The 13,935-nt window shown below is 40.4% G+C and overlaps 1 protein-coding gene across 1 annotated transcript; it reads left to right on the plus strand.

The window, feature by feature from the left end:
* Positions 1-9,091: 9,091 nt before the first annotated feature.
* On the plus strand, positions 9,092-12,637 carry LOC104447048 (putative cysteine-rich receptor-like protein kinase 35). Its single transcript, XM_039314153.1, has 7 exons — positions 9,092-10,020; positions 10,277-10,405; positions 10,694-10,815; positions 11,080-11,290; positions 11,461-11,698; positions 11,814-11,964; positions 12,076-12,637. Exons 1-7 carry the CDS (start codon positions 9,099-9,101, stop codon positions 12,412-12,414), a joined length of 2,112 nt encoding a protein of 703 aa, XP_039170087.1. The 5' UTR covers positions 9,092-9,098; the 3' UTR covers positions 12,415-12,637.
* The last annotated feature ends 1,298 nt before the right edge of the window (positions 12,638-13,935 follow it).

Below are 13,935 nucleotides of genomic sequence, written 5' to 3' on the forward strand. Positions count from 1 at the left end.
TCTTGAATGTTACTCCTAGTGAGGATGGTATGTGGCTTCGAAATAATATTTTTTGTACTCAATGCACTTCTCATGGAAAGGTGTGTGATGTCATCATCAATGGAGGAAATTGCATGGTGGAGAAGTTGCACCTCAAGACGGAAAAGCACCCGCAACCTTACAAGCTCTCTTGGCTTCACAAAGGGAATGAGGTAAGGGTTGATGAGCTATGTCTTGTTCAATTTTCCATCGGAAAAATATATAAAGATGAAATGTGGTATGATATTGTTCTCATGGATGCTTGTCATTTGCTTCTTGGGGAGGCCATGGCAATTGGATAGAAAAACTAAGCATGATGGGTTCAAGAATACTTATGCTTCTAAGAAAGATGGAGTTAATCACCTTGGGTCCTTCTAAAATGAAGAGCACTCCTAAACCATCTAATGGGGAAGGAAATAATTTACTTTCTAAATCTAAAGTTGATAAGGCTTTGGAAGAATCCTCAGAGGCGTATGCTCTTGTGGTGTTATAAGAGAATGAAGAACACCATGATGTCCCTTCTCAAGTAGAACCTCTTCTTCAAGAGTTTAAGGATGTTGTTCTGAAAGAGATTCCGCCCGATCTTCCACCCATAAGAGAAATTCAGTATTGTATTGATTTTGTTTTGGGAGCCACCATTCCAAACAAGGTAACACATCAAATGAGCCCTAAAAAAGCATGAAGAGCTTCAATGACAAGTGGATGAACTCGTGGCTAAATGAATGGTGAGAAAAAGCATGAGTCCATGTGCGATCCCTGCTCTTCTTGTGCCAAAGAAGGATGGGTCGTGGCATATGTGTATCGATAGTCGAGTGGTAAACAAGATAACCATCAAGTACCATTATCCTATTCCTTGATTTGATGATCTTCTTGAACAAGTCCATGGTGCTATTATTATTTCTAAGATTGATCTTCGAAGTGGATATCATCAAATTCGAATGAGAGCTAAAGATGAATGGAAAACTGCCTTCAGAACAAGAGATGGCCTCTATGAGTGGATGGTCATGCCTTTCAGCCTCTCTAATGCTCCTAGTACATTTATGCGCCTTATGAATCATATCTTCAAACCATTCATTAGCAGCTTTGTTGTTTATTTTGATGACGTTCTTGTTTGTAGCTCTATTCATGAGCAACACTTGCAGCATCTTTTCCAAGTTTTCGAGGTTCTTCGGGAGCAAAAGTTATATGTCAACTTAAAGAAGTGTCACTTCTTTACTAATAGCCTTGTCTTCCTAGGCTATGTTATTTCTAAGGAGGGCATCAAGATGGATTCTAGCAAGGTGAAGGTGATCATAAGTTGACCCATTCCAACCTCTATTCATGATATTTGAAGTTTCCATGGTTTGACATCTTTTTATCGCCACTTTATCAAGCATTTCAATATCATCATTTCTCCTATCACCAAATGCTTGAAGAGAGAAAGTTTCAAGTGGACTAAAGAGGCACAACGAAGCTTCAAACTCCCTAGAAAGGTAACTGTGGCTCCAATTCTTGCATTTCCAGATTTTAATAAAGTCTTTGAAATTGATTGTGATGCTTCTAATGTGAGAATTGGTGTGGTTCTTAGTCAAGAAGGAAAGCCTATTGCATTCTGTAGTAATACAGAATTTGAATAATTCCCACAAGAATTACTGTACTTATGATAAAGAATTTTATGCTACTTTTAGAGCTTTAGATCTTTGGAAATAAGACGATGTGAGCTGTTGTTAAGATAAGTTTATGCTTTTGAAAGGCTTAAAGTGGTAAGTTCATTAGAAAATTAATCGGAGAATATGCAGTAGAAAGGTGAAATAGAGTGGAAGCTCTTATTTATTTTTATAATCAGAGGGTATAAACTCATACCCATTTATCTGAAAATCCATAAAACACCATGCAAGGTACACGAATAGATAAATATTTAATTCAAGCTTTTGATAGATGCAATTTGCTTTGAAGAGTCGGTTTTTTGAAGAAAATATGTCAGGATGCAAATATTACTTCATCATCTAACATGATGTACAAAACAAGCTATTCAAGTAATTTATTAGCTTCTCTCTCCTTATAACTTGTATCGATTTAATATAATCTCCGAAAGACATTTTTGTTTTTGCTTCACGCTACATAACGATATTATGTCTTAATATCTTCTTTCAATGGAATATAGGGAAATAGTGAAATGTAGAAAGCAAAGTTGATTTTCTTATTTCAGAGGGGTGGCATCCTCCACCCGCCTTTGCCGGATGGCCTTCACTACCGACCTATGGAGAGCTGGCCCCCCTCTCGAGTGACTCGCGTTAATGCTGCTGCTCGACCACATTCAATCATTCATGAAACTTCTAATGTCAACATAACATGAAGAGCAAACTCAAACAAGTAAAAAGAAACACACTGATGCGCCAATTTCTAGCCAAAACGAGAAAAACCCACAAAACAGCTTTTTGAGCTCTCTCACTCTCTCTCCCCTCACAACTCTGCCGCCTCTCACCACTCGGGTGATGTGTATCTCGCGGCTTTTGCCGTCGATATCGCTGTCGATGTATCATAGAGAACTCCACAAAGAACTTCTATCATTAGTGGTTAATAGCCATCTGTAAATCGAAATTTAGGGTCAAGGCTATGCTTAGGAGTTCAATATACGGTTGATCCATTCAATTTGCAAGTCATTTCCTTCTCATATCAGAAGCCTTCTACGTCGAATCATTGCTTCAGAGACTTTGCGCTCGTCCTTCTACCATATCGTACTCTCCCATTCCATTTCTATCGGCATTGCCCACTAATCATACGTCAAAATCAGAAATAGTTTCAACTTTCTTTTTCTTTTTTTGTTTACTCCCAGCAATAATGATGTAATAATTGTACATATTCTTTTCGGAAGAAGAGACTTTTAAGCTGATGAGAAACATAGTGACCATACTAAAGATCATCCTCCGATGGAATATATAGGTAGAAGGTACTTTTGTTTTTACCCGTTGAAATTAAAATGTTATCAAAAATTTTTAAAAAATATTAAAATATTATATGAGCGAATTTATATGTCAACTAGTATATTCTATTCAAGTTTCATATTTTTAGAGTTAGAAAAATTAAAGTGTGAACCTAACAAGATTAGGAGTAAGGAAAAGTAAATTCCAATCCAGATGTGTTATGACCTACCTCTTGGAGAAGAAAATAGGTTTAGGGGTATTGCCTAAAATACAGGCCTACAACCCATGATCAGATATAAGTTCTCCCAAGCCTATACCCCACACGACATTGGATGTTCAAATTGAGAGTATGAAAATTTTCTAAAGAATGAGTCACCACTAACCTATTGAGGTCGGCTAGAAATCAAGTGAGGCATGAGAATATACCTCACTTTCTACGCAACCGGAAATTTTAGGTTCAGGGATTTGATTACACTAATTAAACTATTAGTGCTATTTTGGTACCTAATATTGTTCATTTTGAAAAAAAAATGATTTTTGTCAAGTAGTCTGCATTAATTTTACACCTATCCGACTAACGTGTGAGGTAATCATGTGAGTGCACAATCATTAAAGTAACAAACAATAATCGAGAAAGACATTGATTAAATTGCCAGGAAAAGAAGCATTTAACAATTAAGATTAATTCCTAACTAAGCTAACGGGAAGTCATAATAAACGTATCAATAATGCACAATCAAGGGCATTTGTCTCTAAAGACAATTGAAACCCTAAGGTAGAGCCCTAAGGACTTGGTCAACCTTAAGCATAATTTTAAACCGAAAAGACTCCTACTTTTTAAAAGAAATTAACCTAAAGGATTAATTTGAACTTTTTTTTTTTATGAATGTTAATTTAAATTTTTATACGATTTCTTTTTTGGGATTTTTTGAAAAAAATTTTAAAATATTTTTCGAATTTTTTAAAACTTTGATTAATTAATTAATTTTATTTATTTTTTTCAATTTTAACTGATTTTTTTGTTCTTTTTAATATTTATTTATTGTTGATAAAAAAGGGATTCGGACCGGGTCAAGAGACCCTACCCAACTAAACAGACCCGGACCCTATTGTATCGGGTTAGACCATAAACATTAACCCTAAAAGGCCGCTCAGAATTAATTATAAAAGCCTGTGAATTTTTTTTATTTTTTTAAGTCGTTTTCTGGCCCACATTTGAAATGAGCCCAGCCCACAACAGAACACCTATGCGCACTTTTCATTTTTTTTTTCTCTCCCTTTTTATTTTCTTTTAATACTTTTCTCTTTTTTTTTTGTCCTTTTCCGTTTTGTCTTATTCTCTACATCTTCAACTCCCTACTCCTGTAACTCGCCGAAGGTCTCCACAATATACCAGCCTTGCCTCTAAAAACATTTGATGACTCAAAACATTACAAGAACCTAAGCTTAATCAAAATGGCTTAGGCTCCCCACACCTATCTACTCCACTCAGACCATCATCTACTAGGATTTACTCCTAACGTCGTAACATCAGCTCGTTTGTTAGAACAAGCATGTAAGAAAAAACTGTTTCGATATGAAATGGATATATCCATATATCTCGAATTTTGATTTATAAAATGATAAAGTATGGCAAAATCTATACCAAGAACTGGTTCACGTATGAATGCCCGTAGTGGTTCACGTAAAAGTACATGTAAAATACCAAAGGGAGTTATTCATGTTCAAGCAAGTTTTAACATATCATTGTGACTGTTACGGATGTACGGGGTCGGATAATTTCTTGGTCCTCCGCCGGTACTTGTGAATTCAATGGTACAAGAAGGGGGACACCATTTGCTGCTCAAACCGCAGCAGGATCATAAGCAAACCGAAGTAGATGCCCACAATAGTCAATGCTCAGGTCATGGGCACACCGTTCTCCACTCGCCCACAAATGCCATCGGTGACTGGCTTGGCGGCCTCAAGCCGCGGACATTGCCGGCGGCGAAGGTTGAGAATAGCGACTCCAAACTCGTGCCTAGCTTCAGTCGATTCCACCGAGGTCGGGGACGGCGACAACGAATCGCAGAGGGCGGATGACGTTCTGGGGGTGCAGGGCGACGTCGATCGGCTGTGGCTCTAAGGTTTGGTGTGGGGGTTCAAAGGCGACCGTGCCCAGGTAAGAGAAAGAGCAAGATGCTTCTTTTTATTCTTTCCGTGAGAGTAAAGACACCATGGATGGGTCGGGGGACGTCATTGGAGGAAAAGAGAAGTAGGTGACGAGGAAGGAGTGAAGTAAGATTTCGGAAATGGAATGCGAGAGCAGTCGCCGGCAGGAGGTAGCTAGATGGAGATGGTGGAGGTGGCTAGTCGGGTGAGTTTCAAGAGAAAAAAGATGGGAAATGCTCTTTTCTTTTTAAAGAAAAATGCACCCTGAAGATGGTGAGCGATGCTTCTTCCTCTGGAAAGGCCGTGCTCTCCTTTGTGATGCTTAGAAATGACGCTTCTCTGAAGCATGGAAGAAGATTCTGGGCCAGGCGAAAATCGTCTCGGTGAAGATGGTCCTCTCCCCCCTTATCCCTCTCCGGCCGGTGCGCGTGGCTTCCCCCGACCACCAACTCCAGTCGAACGCTCCCCCTGCCTCTGTCCTTTGTTGCTGCATTCTTTTTCTTCTTTTTGTTGGTCCTGCGCGCGCAGGATAACTTGGAGGAAGAAGACAAGCCAGGGGGAGCAGGCCGGGCCGAAGAGAGAGGGAGGCTGGGCCGGGCTGCGCGAGAAGGAGAGGAAGAGAGGAGGGGCGGGTTGGGCCAAGGTCAGATTCGGCCCGACCCAGCCCCTCTCGCGTTTTTTTTTTTTTTTTAATATGTATTTGAAAAAATAAATTAGGTGTCAACAGGATGTTTATAGCTTAATTGGAAAAAGTACCAAAAAATTCATAAATTTAATGTATTGATGTCAATTTAGTCTTAAACATTTTAATTGAATTAATTTAGTCATAAATTATTTTATATTTGTACTAATTTAATTCATCTAGTTAATTTAGGTAGAAAGTTACTAATGCAAATGCTGACCGTCCTACGTGACACACCAGCTCTGATGTAGACATTTTCAATAATCTTTGCTAATTTTTTGAATTTTTTTATAATTTCTTTTTTTCATTTTTATTTTTATTTTTTATTTTTTTTCTTCGTTTTGGTCGATGAGGGTCACCAACAATCCTCACCGGCCATTGGGTGATGGCTAGAAATCTCTCGCTAGCCACTAGTAAGGGTCATGGCCCTTGTCAAATCTAGACTGGGGCCACCTCACCAACCAAAATGAAGGAAAAAAAAAAAAAAAAAAAGAAAGAAAAATAATAAAATAATATAAAATAATAAAACTCAAAATAATAAAAATTCAAAAATTATTGACATATCATCAAAATATCTTTTTGTACTTTTTTCATCATAATTTAATATTATGTAAAGAAAACAAAGCACTCATGGTTTAGTCATGTCATGCAAAAACACTTTGACCTGGTCCATAGGAGCTTATGTTGGAAAAGATCAACTTTGAATATTTCGCCATATACTTTTCGTTGCGGTCCTTTTCTACCCCAATCCCAATCTCTATCATGGGATATGGCATTCTCTGACCCGTTGTACCAAACTGATTAAAGTACTTACGAAACTGGGCTCGACGAAGATTTATTGCAAAAGTCAAGGTCAACAATTGTGACAAAATCAATTATGTCCAAGACAACAGCCTTACGTACGCGGGCATGATGGTTCATGTGACAAGAAAAATTGTTAACAATTCAAGAGGAACAAAAAAGTTTATATTCAACAAAACAAATCATGCGTAAGTAGTCATTCGCTTACGAGTCTCACTCTAATGCCATAGCTTTTGATAACTGTTCACCATAAATGTCAAAAATCCAACAGGAGATGTCACTCAAGTGATAAATTTAAAAATTACTGCATTTAAGTGAATGCTTTTAATAGTAATAGCATTCCTGCAATCAATTAAAAGATATAGCACTCTAATGAGTATCGTACATAAGTTATGGCACTTATTATATTTTCATCCCTATAATTGAATTTCCACATAATTTTATGGGCAAGTATTCAAAATCTTGGTTAGTATGAGATCGAGAATATTATTTTTAATAAAAGAAAACGTTTTTCATTTGTTGTTAGGTGATAAGTTGAAAAGTTCTCTAAACTCATTGAACGTTTCAAGTTAATCGTTGAGAAAGAGTAATGCTAGATGTACTAATTAATACTATAAATATCAGTGAAGCTACCTCTTGTACATGTAATTCATTTAACGCAATGGCCATGGATGACATAATTATTTTGTTTTCCAAATAAAAAAAAATTTAGAGAGGGAGAATTTAAGAATATGTAACTCCATTGTATATGTGCAATTTATCATAGCTTGGATTCTTTACTTATAATGCACCATGTGATCCTATCAAGTCGTTTCTTCACGTGGTCCGACTAGGGGTGTGCAAAATACCCGGGAACCGCCCGGACCGCCGGGAACCGGACCGAACCGCCCGGAACCGGCGGTTCTTGAGGGAACCGGTCCGGTTCCCGGGTCCAATTGTTGAGAACCGGTGGGAACCGGTTCGGTTCCCGGTTACGTGGGCGGATCCGCCCGCCCGCCCACTCGGACCGGACCGGTACCTATTTATAATTAAAAAAATACTAAACAAAACAAAAGTCGCGACTCGCGGAGCCCTAATTCGCGAAACCCTAATTCGCATCTCTTCTCTCTCTTTTTCTTCCTCAGCCTTCGATTCTCTCTGTTTCTTCTCTTCGTCTTTGATTCATCCCCGAGTATCCACGCCGCCGCTGCTCCTCCTCCGCCACTGTCTTCCGTTGGAGGGAGAGATCTTTGTCTTCCGTCAGTTTTAAAGTCAAACAAAATCATCCAATCGATGGTGGTCCCGTAAAACAGAGGAAAGCTTCTCGGGGTCCTCCAATTATTTCACCCACGAACGAGAAGAGAGCTAGAGAGCTAGAGAGAGAGATGGAGATGGAGGGAGGGCTGGGGTTCGCTGCCGTTCGTGGGGATGATAATGGTGGTTCGGTTCAAGCGAGCAGCATGGTGGTGGCGAAAATGGCCAATGTCCGACGGGCTCAACAAGTACACCTTCGCCTTCTACCGTAATGCCCTCTCCTCTCTCGTCCTCCTTCCTTGCCCCTTCATCATCTCTCGCAAGTTCGTGCTCGCTCATGCCTGTCACTCGCTAGCTCCATTGATGGCAGGCGAAAGGGGGAGAAGGGTTTTAAGTTCTTGACTTGTTTGTTTGCTCTATTCTTGACTTGTTTGTTTGCTCCATTGTGGGAACCGTTGCATCAATTCTTGGTGCATTAGTAATCACTGTGTACAAGGGTCCAACAGTTCTCCGCTCGCCTTCGCTGCCTTCTTTTGTCCATCCCCGTCACCTTGTCTCTCTTCTCTCACGACAATTGAATTGGGTTCTCGGTGGGTTTCTCCTCGTGAAACCAGAATTTTTGGCATCAAAATCGGTTCCATGGATCCACCTAGGAACCGGACCGGACAGTCCGGTTCCCGGGTGGATCCATGCAATAAACGCGGGTGGATCCCGGTTCCGATTTTTTGAACCGGTCCTTAGCGGCGGTTCCCGGTTCTAGGTCGGGAACCACCCACCCGGACCATGCACACCCCTAGGTCCGACCCAAAGTTCCAAACTCATCCGCGTAAAGCTAGATGCACGCGTTGCTCCTACGAGCAACTTTGGCCTCGATGAGACTGACCACGCGTTTGTGGAAAATGCTTAGCTAACCGTACCGTTAGCTTGGAAAATGGACGGTCAATCCTCAGCCACACATCTTGGATGAAAGAGAGGGAGACTTGTGTCTTGCTCGGAAACTTCCAATTGTTTGCGTTTGAAAAAGGAAACGTTCTTTGACCGTCACACCGTGTGAGGCGGTGATGCTAGCACCACTCTTTGTGGAAGGAACAGTATCCCGCGCCATTTAAGCCGCTATCGTTGACCATTCCCTGTGGAGGGAAAAATCTACCAATGAAAGTTGAAGATCTTGTGATGGTCTTCTTCCTTTATTTTCTAACCTACTTCAATCTCTATCAACCTTGTCAAAAAAAAAAAAAAAAAAAAATCTCTATCAACCACTTTTTTTTTCTTTTTTCTTTTTTGGCTCCATGCACTACTAAAATCCAACCATGACCTCCACAGAGGACGGCTCATACGTCTCATCTTCAACAATGGAGCTGAAACAGCCAGCATCCGCCATGTCTGCACAGCCTCCTTCAATCCCTCCTTTTCTTCTTCGTCTTCCTTCTGTCCTTCTCTGTCTTCTCATCCTAACGTTCGACCTCTCAAACGCTCAATTCTGCTACGACACGGGCAACTTCACGGCCGCCAGCACCTACGCCAAGAACCGTGAGCTTGTCCTCTCTTCTCTCCCTAGCGATGTGACTTCGAAGGGTGGGTTCTACTCTGGGAAGGTAGGGAACGGCTCGGACGTTGTTTACGTGCTCAGTTTCTGCAGAGGCGACTCTTCAAATGACAGTTGCTTCAAGTGCCTAAACTCTACTGCTGAAGATTTGAGGATCAAGTGTCCAAACCAAAAAGCTGCGGTCAGCTGGGGGACAGAAGATCCTCCTTGCATCATCCGTTACGCTGATGGTCCGATGGACGGCGTGAAGCAGGCATTTCCGACACTAACGTATTATAACACAGGCAACATCACGATGGATCAGGATCAGTTCGATCGGACATGGAGGAATTTTACAGAGGAGCTGGCAACAAGGGCTTCAATGGGGACGTCAGAGCTCAAGTTCATAGGAGGGAGAACGGTGTTACCGAACACCCAGACCATGTTCGCGCTGTTGCAGTGCAGCCCTGATTTGTCTCAGATTGATTGTCGGGTTTGCTTGTGGGAATGCATAAACGATTATCAAGATTGTTGCCATGGAAAACGAGGCGGGGGTGTTAACAAGCCGAGCTGCATTTTCCGATGGGACTTGTACCCGTTTTTCCAGTCTGATCCCATCAATCTGCTGCCATCTCCGCCACCACCAACTGCAGTCACCAAGACCGACCCTGCTGCTCCTCCACCTGCAAATGCACAAGTCACCAACGGTTGGTTGAATTTCAATGTTACTGCTGATTTTAAATTCATGAATCACAACTCTCATTCAAAGTCCGCACCTGCTATGTGGGATAAAGTTTTATCCGAGACACATGAAATTTTCTATCCATGTATCAATCAATGGGGATAAGTAGAGTTGAATGTTTGGATGTCCATGCCATGGAAAGAATCATTTTTATTCTGAAATGTTAACAATCATGAGTTTCGATTTCAAATTGGATTAAACGCATTGCTTGATGTTGGCAGGTAATATCTCGAAGTCATTACGCATTGTGGTTGCTGTGATAGGTTCAGCAGCTCTCTTTGTTGTGGTAATTGTCTCCGTTTGTTGCTTGATTAGAAGGAGAAGAAGTAATCCATTGATGGTCTCATCTGGTTAGTGGATTTATTAATAGTTTTGTGTTATTCATCTTAGTTCTGTTTGACTGACTTCTTATCAAGCTTAGCATAAGGATTAAGTAGTGTGGGAAGGAGAACTGCGTGATTTTGATTTATATTCGCCTTCTGAGAGATGGTGCGGAATCTAAAACCAATCCTACGTTTTTGTTAAATAATTACGAAAACCCAAATGGCATGTTAAGAACAAAATGTTGACTTTTTTTTTTTTTTTTTTTCTGATCGGATTCTGGAGATCTCATGTTGATTGCTCTGCATTTTCTTCAGCAAAAGACGAGGTCAAAACTGCTGAAAGCTTACAATTCAAACTAAGCGAGATCAGGGCTGCCACAGATTCCTTTTCAGAAGGCAATAAGCTTGGAGAAGGGGGATTCGGGAAAGTGTATCGGGTATAAGAAGTTGGCTGTATCTTTCTCTTTTTCTAAAGAATTTTGATGATAAATTTTCTAATTTTGTCTCTCTAGCTATAAGAATGACTCTGGTCAGCGCTTACTTGTTATCATTAAAGGTGTCCTCGGCACTCTTGTGTGGACGACGTAAACAAACATTAAATATCGCTTAAAAGTTCAGGAAGTCGTTAACCTTAAATAACAAATAAAGGACATGACTTGAAGAGTTCGTGGGATCTTGTCACCATTCACAATTTTTTTCAGGGTAGGCTTCCCAACGGGCAAGAAATCGCTGTGAAGAGGCTATCCCAAAGCTCAGAGCAAGGCCTCCAAGAATTTAAGAATGAGATTGTGTTGGTCGCGAAGCTTCAACACCGGAATCTAGTGAGACTGCTTGGATTTTGCTTCGAAGAAGGGGAAAAGCTACTGGTATATGAGTTTATGCCCAACAAAAGCCTCGACTACTTCGTGTTCGGTTAGTTCCACTTCATTGGCTTTATGCTGAGCTCTTAAGTTAATGTCTGATATAGATGATTGAGCGAATACTTGTTTACCATATCTTATATGTCATTTCAAATCTAACTTCTAGACTTCCTATATTATACTTACTCTCGTTCTCGTTCACATCCTTAAATCACTACTTAGACCTTGAGAAAAGCAAACAATTGGATTGGCCAAGACGTTACAACATAATATCAGGCATCGCTCGAGGGATGCTCTATCTTCATGAAGATTCTCGGCTTCGAATCATTCACCGTGATTTAAAAGCTAGCAACGTCTTGCTGGACAACAATATGAACCCAAAGATTTCGGATTTTGGCATGGCAAGGATTTTCGGAGTTGATCAAACTAACGCAAACACTAGAAGAATCGTAGGAACCTAGTAAGTTTTGCATTTTTCCAAGTTTACTACTAGGTTCTTCTAGTTAAGAATTGATAAGGGTATTAGTATAGATGACTGTTATCCATACATTTATGGTTTTGGTGGTGGTTTTCAGCGGTTACATGTCCCCAGAATATGCGATGCATGGGCAATTCTCTCAAAAGTCCGATGTTTACAGCTTCGGCGTCCTCCTCCTCGAGATCATTTGCGGCAAGAGGAATGACTACTACTACCAATCTGATGGAGGTGAAGCTCTCGCAAGCTATGTAAGTTTTTTTCTTTTATTTTTATTTTTTTAAATGATTTAATTGTTTTGTGCTCACAAGCAACGATATTGTTCTGTGGTTCACTTGTTGTGTCCAATTGAACTACTCTAGGCTTGGAAACATTGGAGGGACAATGTGCCTTGGGAAATCTTGGACCCGGTATTGGGAGAATCTTATTCCAGAAGCCAAGTGCTAAGATGCATACACATTGGCTTTCTATGTGTTCAGGAAGATCCGGCTGATAGACCTACCATGGCAAGCATAGTTCTTGCGCTGAGCAGCCAAACTCTTAGTCTGCCAGTGCCACGGGAACCTGCCTTTTTCCTCCGAAGCTGGACGGAACCACCACAGAACATCATCGCAAATGACCAAGGACATGATCAAAATACCAGCGGCTCCACACCTTTGTCGGTCAATGAAGTGTCGATCACTGAACTCTCCGCTCGATGAAGCACATGAACATCTATTCATGACATGATTTCATCTGCTTCTGAAGCTAATTATGTGGATGTTGCGTCCAGAAGTACTATTTAGTTTTACATGAACTGTTTGATGAGTGCGGTTGTAGTCACTAATAAACTGGTAGTAAAGCGGTTGTTTCCTTTTCTCTTTGTATTATGAACAACTTTTGTCTCTTAGAAAAAAAAATTTAGTCATGATAAGATATTTATGCTCTCTTTCTCCAACTCTTTTGCTCTTTTCTTATTCTCAAGTTCGCACCAGATTCATTTCTGGTACGAACTTGGACGTTTAGATTTGTTGCTTGCATTTCGCTGATAGTTAGTGTATCGACTGGAGAGATTTGTGCATGAAACCATTTGAGCTTCATACATTTCTTCTAGCTACCCCTTGCCCAATGTTGCCCCCGCCACGCTAAAGCACCATCTTTGGCATTGGCATAACCCGGTCAATGAAGTGTCGATCACTGAAGTCTCCCCCGCCCCGCTGAAGCCCCAATGTTGCCCCCGCCATTCTTTTTTTGGAGATAGGAAGGTTAGAATTGGAGTGGGCGAGGTTGGTGGGAGAGAGAGATCGACATGGTGATGACGGCGATTGAGATGGTGACGACGGCGATTGAGATGGTGACAACCAATGGGAGTATTGGGCTGTGTTGATTTCATGTACCGGTGTTTGTTTTGGGTCACTGTTAGTGTAAGTGTTTTTTCTTTGTGAGATATATGATGTGTACATTTAGCTGACCAGTAACTTCATATACGGCTAAATCTTCCTTTTGCTAATTTACCACCTAATTGGCATCATATCAACCTCAAGTGTAATTGAAAAATTAGAAAGGCAGTGTTACATTTTTCGATCATATAAAATGGATGGAATTAATTGAAGCACCCGATTATACTTATTGGATAAATTTGTGATCAAGATTAATTGTGTAATTTCATTTTATAGCTTAGCAAATTGAAGATCGTAAACTCTAGGGTATAAATAGTATTCAAACCGAATTGAATTGAAAATTTTGGATGTCTCCAATTCTATTTTCATTCCAATTTGGGTAGTTAGCAAAAAAATATGTACCTTGACAATTCAGTTTGATTCAATTCAGGTACAACACCCGCGTCGACCCGAACCGCATTAAAGAAATCCTAAACAATTAAACAACTCAAGATGAAGAATGCATTAATCCAAAATGAAAGCTCAGATTATGAAAAGTAGAGTGCAAATGGCATCTTTGATCTCACCAAAGTCTCCAACCTAAACTGTATCAATCTCTCTATCTTCCATTGCGACCAACCTTTCCTGTCTAGAGGGGAAATGAAATAAGTTTAGAGGTATGCTTAAATGATGACCTTAAGGCATTTGATTAAGTGCGAACTCTCCCAAAACTTTACCTCACGTGTCGTTGGGGCATACGATATTAAGTTAAATTAACGCTATAAGGGTTTTCAAATGATGAGTCGCCATAAGCTTATTGTGGCCAACTAAAAACCAAGTGAGGTATGTGAGTATACCCCACTT

The sequence above is a fragment of the Eucalyptus grandis genome, chromosome 5 (genome assembly GCF_016545825.1).
Source record: "Eucalyptus grandis isolate ANBG69807.140 chromosome 5, ASM1654582v1, whole genome shotgun sequence".
Classification (NCBI taxonomy): domain Eukaryota; kingdom Viridiplantae; phylum Streptophyta; class Magnoliopsida; order Myrtales; family Myrtaceae; genus Eucalyptus; species Eucalyptus grandis.

Coding starts and splice junctions, on each gene's coding strand:
- LOC104447048 (XM_039314153.1), top strand. CDS start 9,099: ATGACCTCCACAGAGGACGGCTCATACGTCTCATCTTCAACAATGGAG. Junction 10,816..11,079: donor GATTCGGGAAAGTGTATCGG/GTATAAGAAGTT, acceptor AATTTTTTTCAG/GGTAGGCTTCCCAACGGGCA. Junction 11,965..12,075: donor GTGAAGCTCTCGCAAGCTAT/GTAAGTTTTTTT, acceptor GAACTACTCTAG/GCTTGGAAACATTGGAGGGA.